Source organism: Scyliorhinus torazame, chromosome 28 (genome assembly GCF_047496885.1).
Source record: "Scyliorhinus torazame isolate Kashiwa2021f chromosome 28, sScyTor2.1, whole genome shotgun sequence".
Classification (NCBI taxonomy): Eukaryota; Metazoa; Chordata; class Chondrichthyes; order Carcharhiniformes; family Scyliorhinidae; genus Scyliorhinus; species Scyliorhinus torazame.
Window position 1 is genome coordinate 5924718 of NC_092734.1, and position 15980 is coordinate 5940697.

Below are 15980 nucleotides of genomic sequence, written 5' to 3' on the forward strand. Positions count from 1 at the left end.
CCCTGTTGGATGGTCATGGAGACGGGAGCTCGAGTTCAAAATTATGGCTTGATGCGCAGGATATTCAGGTCCAAGTGGTCTTAGTGGCTTAGCCATCATCGTATGGGTTTTCAGAGTCTATGAAACCCCTGGTCCTGTGTGGCCCCTCCCACATAGTAATAACTTTGGAAACAATAGTCCGATTAGGGCATGTCAGACTGTTAATCATTCTGCAACTCATTCCATTGCACATTTTAATCTCCACATTAGGTCCAGAGGGAGTGTTGCACTGTCAGAAGGTCAGTACTGAGGGAGTACCGCACTGTCAGAGGGTCAGTACTGAGGGAGCGCCGCACTGTCAGAGGGTCTGTGCTGAGGGAGTGATCCACTGTCAGAGGGTCAGTACTGAGGGGGTGCCGCACTGTCAGAGGGTCAGTACTGAGGGAATGCTGCTCTGTCAGAGGGTCTGTGCTGAGTGAGTGATCCACTGTCAGAGGGTCAGTACTGAGGGAGTGCTGCTCTGTCAGAGGGTCTGTGCTGAGGGAGTGATCCACTGTCAGAGGGTCAGTACTGAGGGAGTGCCGCACTGTCAGAGGGTCAGTACTGAGGGAGTGCCGCACTGTCCGAGGGTCTGTGCTGAGGGAGTGATCCACTGTCAGAGGGTCAGTACTGAGGGAGTGCCGCACTGTCAGAGGGTCAGTACTGAGGGAGTACTGCTCTGTCAGAGGGTCTGTGCTGAGGGAGTGATCCACTGTCAGAGGGTCAGTACTGAGGGAGTGCCGCACTGTCAGAGGGTCAGTACTGAGGGAGAGCTGCACTGTCAGAGGGGCTGTGCTGACGGAGTGGAGTGATCCACTGTCAGAGGGTCAGTACTGAGGAGTTGCCGCATTGTCAGAGGGTCAGTACTGAGGGAGTGCTGTACTGTCAGAGAGTCAGTACTGAGGGAGTGCCGCACTGTCAGAGGGTCAGTACTGAGGGAGTGCCACACTGTCAGAGGATCAGTACTGAGGGAGTGCTGCACTGTCAGAGGGTCAGTACTGAGGGAGTGCTGCACTGTCAAAGGGTCAGTACTGAGGAAGTGCTGCACTGTCAGAGAGTCAGTACTGGGGGAGTGCCACACTGTCAGAGGATCAGTACTGAGGGAGTGCTGCACTGTCAGAGGGTCAGTACTGAGGGAGTGCTGCACTGTCAAAGGGTCAGTACTGAGGAAGTGCTGCACTGTCAGAGAGTCAGTACTGGGGGACTGCCGCACTGTCAGAGGGTCAGTACTGAGGGAGTGCTGCACTGTCAGAGGATCAGTACTGAGGGAGTGCTGCACCGTCAGAGGGTCAGTACTGAGGGAGTGCTGTATTGTCAGAGAGTCAGTACTGAGGGAGTGCCGCACTGTCAGAGGGTCAGTACTGAGGGAGTGCCACACTGTCAGAGGATCAGTACTGAGGGAGTGCTGCACTGTCAGAGGGTCAGTACTGAGGGAGTGCTGCACTGTCAAAGGGTCAGTACTGAGGAAGTGCTGCACTGTCAGAGAGTCAGTACTGAGGGAGTGCCGCACTGTCAGAGGGTCAGTACTGAGGGAGTGCTGCACTGTCAGAGGGTCAGCACTGAGGGAGTGCTGCACTGTCAGAGGGTCAGTACTGAGGGAGTGCTGCACTGTCAGAGGGTAAGTACTGAGGGAGTGCAGTACTGTCAGAGGGTTAGTACTGAGGGAGTGCCGCACTGTCAGAGGGTCAGTACTGAGGGAGTGCTGCACTGTCAGAGAGTCAGTACTGAGGGAGTGCCGCACTGTCAGAGGGTCAGTACTGAGGGCGTGCTGCACTGTCAGAGGGTCAGTACTGAGGGAGTGCTGCACTGAGAGAGGGTCAGTACTGAGGGAGTGCCGCACTGTCAGAGGGTCAGTACTGAGGGAGTGCCGCACTGTCAGAGGGTCAGTACTGAGGGAGTGCTGCACTGTCAGAGGGTCAGTACTGAGGGAGTGCTGCACTGTCAGAGGGTCAGGACTGAGGGGGTGCCGCACTGTCAGAGGGTCAGTACTGAGGGAGTGCTGCACTGTCAGAGGGTCAGGACTGAGGGAGTGCTGCACTGTTGTAGGTGCCTTGTTTTGGTGTGTACACAATCAAAAATAGTTTCCATAAATATTGTGTGGCAGTAATTTATATGCAGTAGGGTAGGCTGCGGAATGAATGCATTTCTGGGAGCTGTTTCGGTTTTCGGTAGTTAGGACCTGCAGGAACCGCTGGGAACAATATCATTGCCAAAGCTTCTGTAACAAATCAATGTAAACGCCTGGCACATGATCAATGTAAAAGAACATTGTTCCTGCATAAAATCACAGCCCAAAACTCTGAGATATCTTCAATCTGTAAAATGCAGCTCAGAGACAGAGAACTGGGCACATTGTCTAGATGTCACAGGTCAGGCAGGAGCTTTGGGAATGAGGTTGTGCCCTTGGTACTGACAATGACAAACTGGGCCCTAAGCAGAGTTTTGCCAGGGATCTGCCCCGTCTGGGGCACCCCTTCCTCAGTTACCTTGCTGAATTTCCACAGCGCTGCTGTGAGATTGACGCAACATGTGGTGAAGTCTGGCTTTCGACCAAGGCTGGATCGAGCCCCACATCTCAGCCCCAGCATCGCTGCTGTACACTCTCTCTGCAGCCCAGTGTCTGCCAGAGGCAGCAAGGAAGCAGCTCGGAGCGAGAGCTGAATGATGGCCGGGGTCAGGGCGATGGCAAGCTCTCAGGGCCCCCCAGTCTGCTGAAGGCTAACGCGATGGGGGCCACTAAAGAGGCGCTGGTCACCCTGGCTGGTGGAGCGCCGTGGGGCTTCAGGCTTCAAGGAGGAGCCCAGCAACTCAAACCCCTGCAAGTCGCCAAGGTAGGAGAACTGTGCCCCACTGAAAGTTCAGCCAGAGAGGGATCTCTGCGCAGGGAGAGACCCAGAGAGGGAGAGACTCCCAGAGAGAGAGAGACCCACAAGGTGGGACTGTCCTGGTAAAATAAGCAGCAGGAGTTAATGTTTGGCCCTAACCCCTCTTAGTTCCGAGGTGTAAATTTGTCCCGATCACTGTGTGTGTCCCAGCCTGAAGGGGAATTGGCCCCAGGTTCTGTTTAATTGGTTTAAAGTTTCTTCAACTTGATCTCAAGCTACCTGGGGTAAACAAAAATGGGAAGTCAAACTTTGGAAATTTGTGGATAATGTAAGTTTAATGGTGAAGGGCGTCGAGTCCAAACAGCAGAGTTTGTCAGCGAGGGCAGTCAGGATTTCACAAACACCAGATCGTTTTACGCTGCTGGTGATATCCATGGCCCAGACAGATTAATCTCCAAACTGTTCCTGTCCATTTGAAGCAGGTTTTTTGTTTAACCCTTATTATGTATGGTTATAGATTCAGGGCAATTGATTGCATTGAATTCCTTCTGGATATATTTCAATGAAAATGTTTCTAAATCTCTTGTACTGATCACGTGTCTGGTGATTAATCGAGGAATGTTCACGCAGGCTTGCTCAGGGGGGAGTTGATGGTGTAGAGATGTGTTAATATCTGATTGAATCAAACTACTCACCCCATAGTTAAACTGTCCTTGTAGCCAGAGCGGGACATCACAAGGTGAAAGAGTTCAAGTTCCAAAAAAACAGTCGTCATCAGTTCTTTTCTGAATTGACTGACCATTTTGAAATAGTAATTTAAAAAATGTTTTAATTGCTCCCAATTTTCCTGCATTATAAATTTGTCAGCATGTTTACATCAACTTAAGATGATAGACAGTTCGTTATAACAGTGACATGGGCAAAATGCTTTAATCTCTCATCAAGGAAGAAATAGCAAGACATCTGGATAGAAATTGTCCCGTTGGGCAGACGCAGCATGGGTTCATGTAAGGCAGGTCATGTTTAACTAATTTATTGGTATTCTTTGAGGGCATTACAAATGTGGTGGATAACGGGGAACCGGTGGATGTGGTGTATCTGGATTTCCAGAAGGCATTCGACAAGGTGCCACACAAAAGCTGTTGCATCAGAGTATTAGCATGGGTAGAGGATTGGTTAACTAACAGAAAGCAAAGAGTGGGAATAAATGGGTGTTTTTCTGGTTGATGGTCAGTGACTAGTGGTGTGCCTCAGAGATCAGTGTTGGGGCCGCAATTTTTTAAAATTTACATTGATAATTTGGAGTTGGGGACCAAGTGTAATGTGTTAAAGTTCACAGATGACACCAAGATGAGTGGTACAGTGCGCAGAGGACACTGAAAGTCTGCAGAGGGATATAGATAGTTTAAGTGAGTGGGAAGGGTCTGGCAGTTGTAGTTCAATGTAGGTAAATGGAGGTCATCCATTTTGGGAGGAATAATAGCAAAATGGACATTTATTTAATTGGTAACAAATTGCAGCATGCTGCTGTACAGAGGGACCTGGGCGTCCTTGTGAATGAATCGCAAAAAGTTGGTTTGCAGGTGCAGCAGGTAATTAAGAAGGCAAATGGAATTTTGCCCTTCATTGCTGGAGGGATGGAGTTTGAAATCAGGGATGTTATGTTGCAGCTGCATAGGGCCTGGAGTACTGTGTACACTTTTGCTCTCCTTACTTGAGAAAGGATGATGTGGAGATGCCGGCGTTGGGACTGGGGTGGGCATTGTCAGAAGTCTTACAACACCAGGTTAAAGTCCAACAGGTTTGTTTCGAATCACTAGCTTTCGGAGCACTGCTCCTTAGGTGAGTCACCTGATGAAGGAGCTACTTTCCGAAAGCTAGCGATTCCAAACAAACCTGCTGGGCTTTAACCTGGTGTTGTAAGACTTCTTATTGAGAAAGGATGTACTGGCGCTGGAGGGGGTGCGGAGGAGATTCACTCGGTTGATTCTGGAGTTGAGAGGATTGGCTTAGGAGGAGACACTGAGTAGACTGGGACTATACTCATTGGAATTTAGAAGAATGAGGGGGGATCTGATAGAAACATATAAAATTATGAAGGGAATAGATAGGATAGAAGCAGGGAAGTTGTTTCCACTGGCGGGTGAAACTAGAACTAGGAGGCATAGCCTCAAAATAAGGGGGAACGGATTTAGGACTGAGTTCAGGAGGAACTTCTTCACCCAAAGGGTTGTAAATCTGTGGAATTCCCTGTCCACTGAAGCAGCTGAGGCTACCTCGCTGAATGTTTTTAAGACAAACATGGATAGATTTTTGAACAGTAAAGGAATCACGGGTTATGGTGAGCAGGCAGGAAAGTAGAGCTGAGTCCACAAAAAGATCAGCCATGATCTCATTGAATGGCGGAGCAGGCTCGAGGGGCCAGATGGCCTACTCCTGCTCCTAGTTCTTATGTACTAAAATGCGCCTCATTGACTGTAAATGATTGTTTTTTTTTTATTAAATATTTTATTGAAAATTTTTGGTCAACCAACACAGTACATTGTGCATCCTTTACACAATATTATAACAACACAAATAACAATGACCTATTTTATAAACAAAAAATGAATAAATAATAAATAACAAAAATGAAAACTAGCCCTAATTGGCAACTGCCTTGTCACAAGTAACACTCTCCAAAAATATAATTTAACAGTCCAATATATAATTATCTGTAGCAACGACCTATACATACTATACAGTATATATTAACAACCCTGAGAGTCCTTCTGGTTCCTCCTCCCCCCCCCCCCCCCCCCCCCCCCCCCCCGATCCTGGGCTGCTGCTGCTGCCTTCTTTTTCCCATTCCGTCTATCTTTCTGCGAGGTATTCGACGAACGGTTGCCACCGCCTGGTGAACCCTTGAGCCGACCCCCTTAGGACGAACTTAATCCGCTCTAGCTTTATAAACCCCGCCATGTCATTTATCCAGGTCTCCACCCCCGGGGGCTTGGCTTCTTTCCACATTAGCAATATCCTGCGCCGGGCTACTAGGGACGCAAAGGCCAAAACATCGGCCTCTCTCGCCTCCTGCACTCCCGGCTCTTGTGCAACCCCAAATATAGCCAACCCCCAGCTTGGTTCGACCCGGACTCCTACTACTTTTGAAAGCACCTTTGTCACCCCCATCCAAAACCCCTGTAGTGCCGGGCATGACCAAAACATATGGGTATGATTCGCTGGGCTTCTCGAGCACCTCGCATACCTATCCTCCACCCCAAAAAATTTACTGAGCCGTGCTCCAGTCATATGTGCCCTGTGTAATACCTTAAACTGAATCAGGCTTAGCCTGGCACACGAGGACGACGAGTTTACCCTGCTTAGGGCATCTGCCCACAGCCCCTCCTCGATCTCCTCCCCCAGCTCTTCTTCCCATTTCCCTTTTAGTTCATCTACCATAGTCTCCCCTTCGTCCCTCATTTCCCTATATATATCTGACACCTTACCATCCCCCACCCATGTCTTTGAGATCACTCTGTCCTGCACCTCTTGTGTCGGGAGCTGCGGGAATTCCCTCACCTGTTGCCTCGCAAAAGCCCTCAGTTGCATATACCTGAATGCATTCCCTTGGGGCAACCCATATTTCTCGGTCAGCGCTCCCAGACTCGCGAACTTCCCATCCACAAACAGATCTTTCAGTTGCGTTATTCCTGCTCTTTGCCACATTCCATATCCCCCATCCATTCCCCCCGGGGCAAACCTATGGTTGTTTCTTATCGGGGACCCCCCCAAGGCTCCAGTCTTTCCCCTATGCCGTCTCCACTGTCCCCAAATCTTCAGTGTAGCCACCACCACCGGGCTTGTGGTGTAGTTCCTCGGTGAGAACGGCAATGGGGCTGTCACCATAGCCTGTAGGCTAGTCCCCCTACAGGACGCCCTCTCTAATCTCTTCCACGCCGCTCCCTCCTCCTCTCCCATCCACTTACTCACCATTGAAATATTAGCGGCCCAATAATACTCACTTAGGCTCGGTAGTGCCAGCCCCCCCCTATCCCTGCTACGCTGTAAGAATCCCTTCCTCACTCTCGGGGTCTTCCCGGCCCACACAAAACCCATGATGCTCTTTTCAATCCTTTTAAAAAAAGCCTTCGTGATCACCACCGGGAGGCACTGAAACACAAAGAGGAATCTCGGGAGGACCACCATCTTAACCGCCTGCACCCTCCCTGCCATTGACAGGGATACCATATCCCATCTCTTGAAATCCTCCTCCATCTGTTCCACCAACCACGTTAAATTTAACCTATGCAATGTGCCCCAATTCTTAGCTATCTGGATCCCCAGGTAACGAAAGTCCCTTGTTACCTTCCTCAACGGTAGGTCCTCTATTTCTCTACTCTGCTCCCCTGGATGCACCACAAACAACTCACTTTTCCCCATGTTCAATTTATACCCTGAAAAATCCCCAAACTCCCCAAGTATCCGCATTATTTCTGGCATCCCTTCCGCCGGGTCCGCCACGTATAGTAGCAAATCGTCCGCATACAAAGATACCCGGTGCTCTTCTCCTCCCCTAAGTACTCCCCTCCACTTCTTGGAACCCCTCAACGCTATCGCCAGGGGCTCAATCACCAGTGCAAACAATAATGGGGACAGAGGGCATCCCTGCCTTGTCCCTCTATGGAGCCGAAAATATGCAGATCCCCGTCCATTCGTGACCACGCTCGCCACTGGGGCCCTATACAACAGCTGCACCCATCTAACATACCCCTCTCCAAAACCAAATCTCCTCAACACCTCCCACAAATAATCCCACTCCACTCTATCAAATGCTTTCTCGGCATCCATCGCCACTACTATCTCCGTTTCTCCCTCTGGTGGGGCCATCATCATTACCCCTAACAACCTCCGTATATTCGTGTTCAGCTGTCTCCCCTTCACAAACCCAGTTTGGTCCTCGTTGACCACCCCCGGGACACATTCCTCTATTCTCATTGCCATTACCTTGGCCAGGATCTTGGCATCTACATTTAGGAGGGAAATAGGTCTATAGGACCCGCATTGTAGCGGGTCCTTTTCCTTCTTTAAGAGAAGCGATATCGTTGCTTCAGACATAGTCGGGGGCAGTTGTCCCCTTTCCTTTGCCTCATTAAAGGTCCTCGTCAGTACCGGGGCGAGCAAGTCCACATATTTTCTATAGAATTCGACTGGGAATCCATCCGGTCCCGGGGCCTTTCCCGCCTGCATGCTCCTAATTCCTTTCACCACTTCTTCTACCTCGATCTGTGCTCCCAGTCCCACCCTTTCCTGCTCTTCCACCTTGGGAAATTCCAGCCGATCCAAGAAGCCCATCATTCTCTCCCTCCCATCCGGGGGTTGAGCTTCATATAATTTTTTATAAAATGTCTTGAACACTCCATTCACTCTCTCCGCTTCCCGCTCCATCTCTCCTTCCTCATCCCTCACTCCCCCTATTTCCCTCGCTGCTCCACTGTAAATGATTGTTAAGACATCCTAAGGTTGTGAAAGGCACTATAGAAATGTAAGTCCTTTCTTTATAATGCAACAGAACCAAATGGCCTTTATGACTTGGTTTCTCCCTGTGGGGGAGTGATCTAATTAGAGCCCAAGTTATAAGACCATAAGACATAGGGGTAGTGGTAGGCCATTCGGCCCACCGAGTCTGCTCCACCATTCAATGAGATCATGACTGATCTGGGGCGAGATTCTCCGACCCCCCGCCGGGTCGGAGAATCACCTGGGGCTGGTGTGAATCCCGCCCCCGCCGGTTGCTGAATTCTCCGGCACCGGATATTCGGCGGGGGCGGGAATCGCGCCGCGCCGGTTTGCGGGGCCCCCCTGCGATTCTCCGGCCCGGATGGGCCGAAGTCCCGCTGCTAGAATGCCTGTCCCGCCGGCGTAGATTAAACCACCTACCTTACCGGCGGGACAAGGTGGCGCGGGCGGGCTCCGGGGTCCTGGGGGGAGGGGGGTGCGCGGGGCGATCTGGCCCCGGAGGGTGCCCCCACGCTGGCCTGGCCCGCGATCGGGGCCCACCGATCCGCAGGCAGGCCTGTGCCGTGGGGGCACTCTTTTCCTTCCGCCTTCGCCACGGTCTCCACCATGGCGGAGGCGAAAGAGACTCCCTTCACTGCGCATGCGCGGGGATGCCATGAGTGGCCGCTGACACTCCCGCGCATGCGCCGCCCGGAGATGTCATTTCCGCGCCAGCTGGCGGGGCACCAAAGGCCTTTTACGCCAGATGGCGGGGCGGAAATTAGTCCGGCGCGGGCCTAGCCCCTTAAGGTTGGGGCTCGGCCCTCCAAGATGCGGAGCATTCCGCACCTTTGGGGCGGCGCGATGCCCGACTGATTTGCGCCGTTTTAGGCACTGGTCGGCGGACATCGCGCCGATACCGGAGAATTTCGCCCCTGATATGAAAATCCTTGACTCCACATCCCCGCCTTATCCCCATAACACTTGATTCTAAAAAATCTGTCTCTCTCAGCCTTGAACATACTTAACGACCCAGCCTTTACAGCGCTCTGCAGTAAAGAATTCCACAGGTTCACTACCCTTTGATAGAAGAAATTCCCCCTCATCTCTGTCTTAAATGGCCACCTCTTACTCTGAAATTATGCCCACTGGTCCTAGACTTTCCCAAAAGAGGGAACAATCTCTCAGCATCGACTCTGTCAAGCTCCCTGAGAATCCTATATGTCTCAATAAGGTCACCTCTCATTCTTCTAAACTCCGAAGACTACAGGCCCAACCTACTCAACCTCTCTTCATAAGAAAATCCTTCCATTCCTGGGAGTGAACCTTCTCTGGACTGCCTCCAATGCCAGTATATCTTTCCTGAGATAAGGGGCGAAATTCTCCCCCAACGGCGGGATGTCCGCCGACTGGCGCCAAAGCCGGCGCCAATCAGACGGGCATCGCGACGGCCCAAAGGTGCGGAAGGCTCCGCATCTTTGGCGGCCTAGCCCCAACATTGAGGGGCTAGGCCGATGCCGGAGGGATTTCCGCCCCGCCTGCTGGCGGAAATGGTGTTTGTTTCCCCGCCAGCTGGCGCGGAAATGCGGCGCATGCGCGGGAGCGTCAACGGCCGCTGTCAGTTTCCCAGTGCATGCGCGGGAGCGTCAGCGGCCGCTGTCAGTTTCCCGCGCATGCGCAGTGGGGAGAGTCTCTTCCACCTCCGCCATGGTGGAGGCCGTAGCGGAAGCGGAAGGGAAAGAGTGCCCCCACGGCACAAGCCCGCCCGCGGATCGGTGGGCCCCGATCACGGGCCAGGCCACCGTGGGGGCACCCCCCGGGGTCAGATCGCCCCGCGCCCCCCCCCCCAGGACCCCGGAGCCCGCCCACGCCGCCTGGTCCCGCTGGTAAATACCAGGTTTGATTTACGTCGGCGGGACAGGCAATTCCTGGGCGGGACTTCGGCCCATTCGGGCCGGAGAATCCAGCGGGGGGTCCCGCCAACCGGCACGGCCGGATTCCCGCCCCCGCCCAATCTCCGGGAGCGGAGACTTCGGCGGGGGCGGGGGTGGGATTCACGGCGGCCAACGGCCATTCTCCGATCCGGCGGGGGGTCGGAGAATGACGCCCCAGGGGTCCAAAACTGATCACAGTATTCCAGATGTTATTGTTGGAAATCAAGGGCCGCAGTGGCTAGCACTGGGACTACAGCACTGAGGACCTGGGTTCAAATCCAAGCTCTGGGTCACAGTCTGTGTGGAGTTTGTATATTCTCCCCGTGTCTGTGTGGGTTTCACCCCCACATCCCAAAGATGTGCAGGGCAGGTGGATTGACCACGCTAAATTGCCCCTTAATTGGAAAAAATAATAATAATTGGGTACTCTAAATTTTTTTTAAATTGTTGGAAATCTCAATAGCTAGGCTTCTGTCTCTCGGGATAGGCCAAGTTAACACAAGGTCAGAAAACAAAGAGAAAGGATCACAACTGAAGCCATTCCTAGTTACAAAAAATGTCCATTTTTCTCACTGAATGAACCATTGATTTAGGTTATACCAGAAAGTAAGATGAAGTTGCCATCGTCCCAGATGACCATAGGCTGCGTTCCCCGTTGAGGGGGAGAGCTGACTGGTGGTGATTAACCGGAGGCTCACCACACCTCAGGCAAGGTTGAGAAGGTAGGGCCTTCATTAATAACATCAGCCAGTACGGGAATTGAACCCCCGCTGCTGGTCTCGCTCCGCATCAGGAACCACTGTCCAGCCAATTGAGCTAAACCTTTGCCAGAAAGAAAAATCAACATTTAGGATTATTGGATGTAGCTGTAAATGCAGGTATTCAGAACCCAGCTAACAAATCCCAAATCATTTCTGATTCCATTATTCAGCTCGGTATGTATCTGCTTGAGTAATTGGACAAACACACATACATCCACGGAGTTGGCGCAGGCACAGTGAACGGAATAGCCTCTTTCAGCGCTGTATCATTCTGTGATTCTAAAATGACCGGGCTCTTCATCTCCTGGCCCCTGCTTCCTGAGAATTGTGATCAGTGGTAAAATAGTTTGCTGCAATTGTGCCAACATTGGAAACTAAGCTGGAACTCAGGGACTGGAGTGAACTCACTAAAATAAAATGGGAGATTGCGACAAGGTGCGAGGTCACAATTTATGCAGAGAAATACTTCAGGACCCAGACGCCTTGCCAAGACCTCTCTCCATTCAGACCTGTCTTGGTTACTGATACGCTGGCAGATTTAGGAAATAGCTGACAAATTTGTGATGCAAGTTTAACCCTGTGCCAATTTTGTTGTATTTCCTAAATTAGGATCTCTTTGACCAATTCAGTTTCATTGCCAATGTCTCACTAAATGTCATAATGTCAACTGAAAATTAAAAGATCAATATTTGCATTTCTATAGCACCTTTCACAAAAGCTTGTGGTAATGACATTGGACTCGTCATCCTGAGATGTAGGTTTTGGGGGACACAGGCTCAGATCGATCCTGCCATGGCAGCTGTGGGAAAAATATCTGCAAATGACAAACTAGTCTCAGTGACCATGGAAACATCATCAATCGTTGTAAAAACTCATCTGGTTCCCCAATGCTTTTTAGTGAAGGAAATCTGCTGTCTTCACCTGACCTGGTCTACATGCGACTCCAGATCCAAGGCAATCTGGCTAACTAGGGATGGCTGATAAATGCTACCCTAGCCAGTGACATCAACATCCCATGAAAGAATAAAAATAAAATTGGATGTCCCAAAAGCACGTTAGGTCCAGTGAAGTATTTTTGTAGTCCAGTCTCTGTTATAATACAGGACACATGGCAGCCAGTTTACACAGAGCAAGCTCTGACAAGCAGCAGTGTGAAAATAGCCAGGTCATCTGATTTTGTGATGTTGACTCAGGGATAAATATTGGCCAGGATGACCAAATTAAAGTAAGTACTGACAAAGTTGTAATATCAACACAGTGGCACAGTGGTGAGCACTGCTGTCTCACAGTGCAGGGACCAGGTTTAATTTCAGCCTTGGGTGTGTAAAATGCTAAAAGGGATTGAGAAAGTAAATGTAGATCAAATGTTCCCCCTTGTGAGGAAATCTAGAACGAGAGGTCACGGATAGAGGTTGAGAGGCGGTAGATTTAGAACTGAGATGAACATAGAACATAGAACAGTACAGCACAGAGCAGGCCTTTCGGCCCTCGATGTTGTGCCGAGCATTGTCCGAAACCAAGATCAAGCTGTCCCACTCCCTGTCATTCTGGTGTGCTCCATGTGCCTATCCAATAACCGCTTGAAAGTTCCTAAAGTGTCCGACTCCACTATCACAGCAGGCAGTCCATTCCACACCCTAACCACTCTCTGAGTAAAGAACCTACCTCGGACAATCCTCGTCCGATTGGCCATGCTAAATTGCCCTTAGTGTCCAAAAAGGTCTTTGGACTGTGGGAGGAAACCAGAGCACCCGGAGGAATCCCACGCAGACACGGGGAGAACATGCAAACTCCGCACAGACAATGTTGATCTTCAACGCCAAAAGATTTGGCTCATTGTGCTCCCCCCACTTTGTTCTATCTTTATGGGTGCCGTTTCAGGCTTAAAGTCACACCTGTACCATGTGTACATAGTTCTGCTGTGGGCCATGGTGGATACAGTTTTGGGGAGGACACAGGAAGTGTGCAAATTGTGAGAGTCAGTGTGCAACATGTAATTGTGGTCCCTTTTTGACCTGAAATGGTCCAGTTAATGCCCTCTTACCCTCACACAGCTGAGCATGCATTTGACAGCAAGATTGACTTCCCAACATACTGAAGGAACTATTAGGTTGGTTGCTATTGATTTCTACTGGCTGCTGCAGAGGTACAAATGTTCGAGGAAGTGGTCAGTAATGCGATTTCAAGTTGAAAATTCTACTGGGAATGGTGTGGCATGCTGTAATAGCCTTAGTTCTGGCTTCACAAATACGGGTAGGCCATTTGGATGAGGAGAAATTCTTCACTGTGAGGCTCGTGAATTTGTGGAATTCTCCATCACAGAAGTTTGTGGAGGATAAATTACTGAATATATTTAAGAAGGAAATAGATTTCTAGCCATTAAAGGCATCAAGGGGTATGGGAAGAGAGTGGGATTATGGGATTTAAGGATCAGTCACAATCATATTAAATGGTGGAGCAGGAATGGCCAGCTCCTGCTCCTACTTCCTGTGTTTCTAGGTTTCCAAGGTTCTGTTCAGTGAGGAGGACAAGCTGCTCAAAGAGGAAAATTGGGGGTGGGACTTGGCATGGTTGTAGACAACAGCTGCATATCCGCCCAGGGTCGTCACAGAGCAAATTAGGTGCCTCCACTTCAGCAAGGAATGCTCACTGAAATCTGCTGCCTGTTACAGTCACTCCTTTGAATTCTCTTGACCAAGGTGCCCAGTGTAATGTCAAAACATCTTACAGTCCATTGGCCCACTTGCTTCCACAATCAGTTCCAGCACCAACAGCAATGCACCTCCCTTTAAAGTGTTGCATCTTTCTCAGTTTGTGGTGAATTTGTGGAACTCGCTGCCCCATAGTGCGGGGGAGTCTGAATCATTAAATGGTTTCAAGTGGGAGGTAGATATATTTCTGATTTTTAAAAACGGGTTAAAGGGATATGGGAAACAGGTCGGGAGGTGTAATTCCTATGTTCCTATGTGACTGTCGTGTGAAGTTTGACTAAATAGGCTTGTTGTACCTATGGAAACATTTCATGCTGCTGTTTCACTTATCTCCTCGTTTCAAAAGTTGGTTGACGGTATGCAAAAGCTGCGATCTTGTTTTAGTTGGTTGATAGTATACAAAAGCTGCGATCTTGTTTTGGGGCTAGCGTTACGGCAACTTGGTTCCTGGTTTAGGTAACAGCGTGATGGGAACCGTAGCCTTAGTTTAGCGTAATTTAAGAAATTCAGAAATAGAGGCTCAGTTTGAGGTTCAGGTTAGTTTAGCAAAAGGAGAAATTCTGACCTTATTTTGTTTAAAATTAGGACTAACAGAGAGGTTGTCCTGTTATATGAGTCAGGAAGAAGTATCTTGTTTTTCCAGCGAGTTAATGATCAGTGTAACCTGCAGCCTTATCGATTGATGTGATCCTCAAACTTGTGAAAATATGAGTCCTTTGGTGCAACTGAAGAACATGAGAAACAGGAGCAGATTTGGACTGTATGGCCCAGAGACCCAACTGCGCTGTTCAATCTGATCATGGCTACTCCTCTGGCATCGCTCCCCCCCTGCCCACTTTCAACAAAGAACAAAGAAATGTACAGCACAGGAACAGGCCCTTCGGCCCTCCAAGCCCGCGCCGACCATACTGCCCGACTAAACTACAATCTTCTACACTTCCTGGGTCCGTATCCTTCTATTCCCATCCTATTCATATATTTGTCAAGATGCCCCTTAAATGTCCCTATCGTCCCTGCTTCCACTACCTCCTCCGGTAGCGAGTTCCAGGCACCCACTACCCTCTGCGTAAAAAACTTGCCTCGTACATCTACTCTAAACCTTGCCCCTCTCACCTTAAACCTATGCCCCCTAGTAATTGACCCCTCTACCCTGGGGAAAAGCAAAGAACAAAGAAATCCTTATCTCTTGATTCCGAGTGATCGAAAATCCGTCTGTCTGACCAGTATTTACAGGCAAAACTCACAAAACCTCTCAATTAAATTGAAATAATTGCTATGAGGTCATGTGTGCCAGTTTTCAAATCTACTTTTCCTGGGAAATGCAGGCGTTAAAGGTCATCTTGCAAAGCGCCATAAATATATTTGTGCGTCTGTTGTCAGCTCCAGATTCGTGCTACTGTTTGTTGGCAGTATTACACTGAATATTTTGAAGGTTACTTTATCGACACCTGTCCTTGCTGTCACATTAAGTGGAATGTTTGAGTAGAGCAGAGGGTTACAATAGGAAAAGTTAATATTCAGAGGGTCCTGGGTGTCATGTACGCAAATTGCAGAAAGTTAATAAATGGGTCCAGCAAGCAATTAGGAAGGCAAATAGTCCAAAGGGATTGGCTTACGGGGCTGAAATATTCTTACTGCATTTGTATAGGACCATGGGGAGATCACACCTGGAGTACTGTCTGCACTACCGCACAAGAATACAAGAAATGGGAGCAGGTGTAGTCCCTTCAGCCCATCGAGCCTGCTTTGCCATTCAATACCATTGGATCTCCATTCCATTTTCCTACCTGCTCCTCGTGTCCCTGAATTTCCTGAGAGAACAACAATCTGTGCATCTCAGCTTTAAATGTATCCTACGATGCAGCATCTACAACCCTCTGGGGTGGAGAATTCCAAAGATTCACAACTGTTTGAGTGAAGTAATTTCCCCTCACCTCAGTCCTAAATGATCGACCCCTTATCCTGAGATTGTGTCTCCGTGTTTTAGACTCCCTGGCCAGCGGGAACAATCTCTCAGTGCCCACCCGATTAAACCCGCCCAGAGTTTGGAGCTTGAAATGAGATCACCTCTCATTCTTCCAGATTCCAGAGAATATAAGCCTATTTACTCATCATAGGGACCAATCTATCGAGTGAACCTTTGCTGAACCTCCTCCAAAGTATATCCTGCTTTAAAGGTGGAGACCAAAATTTCACACTGTGCCCAATACGTGGCCTCACCAAAACCCTCTCTCCTGAGCTAAGGGAGGATAT

General features: G+C 49.6%; 1 protein-coding gene across 1 annotated transcript in view; it reads left to right on the top strand.

Moving 5' to 3' along the window:
• The first annotated feature begins 2509 nt into the window (after positions 1–2509).
• synpo2lb (synaptopodin 2-like b) overlaps positions 2510–15980 on the top strand; it is a 66583-nt gene continuing 53112 nt past the window's right edge. Inside the window, exon 1 of the mRNA XM_072491389.1 lies at positions 2510–2849. Within this exon, the coding sequence (XP_072347490.1) occupies positions 2745–2849 (105 nt within the window). The 5' untranslated portion in view covers positions 2510–2744. The remainder of the gene's footprint in view (positions 2850–15980) is intronic.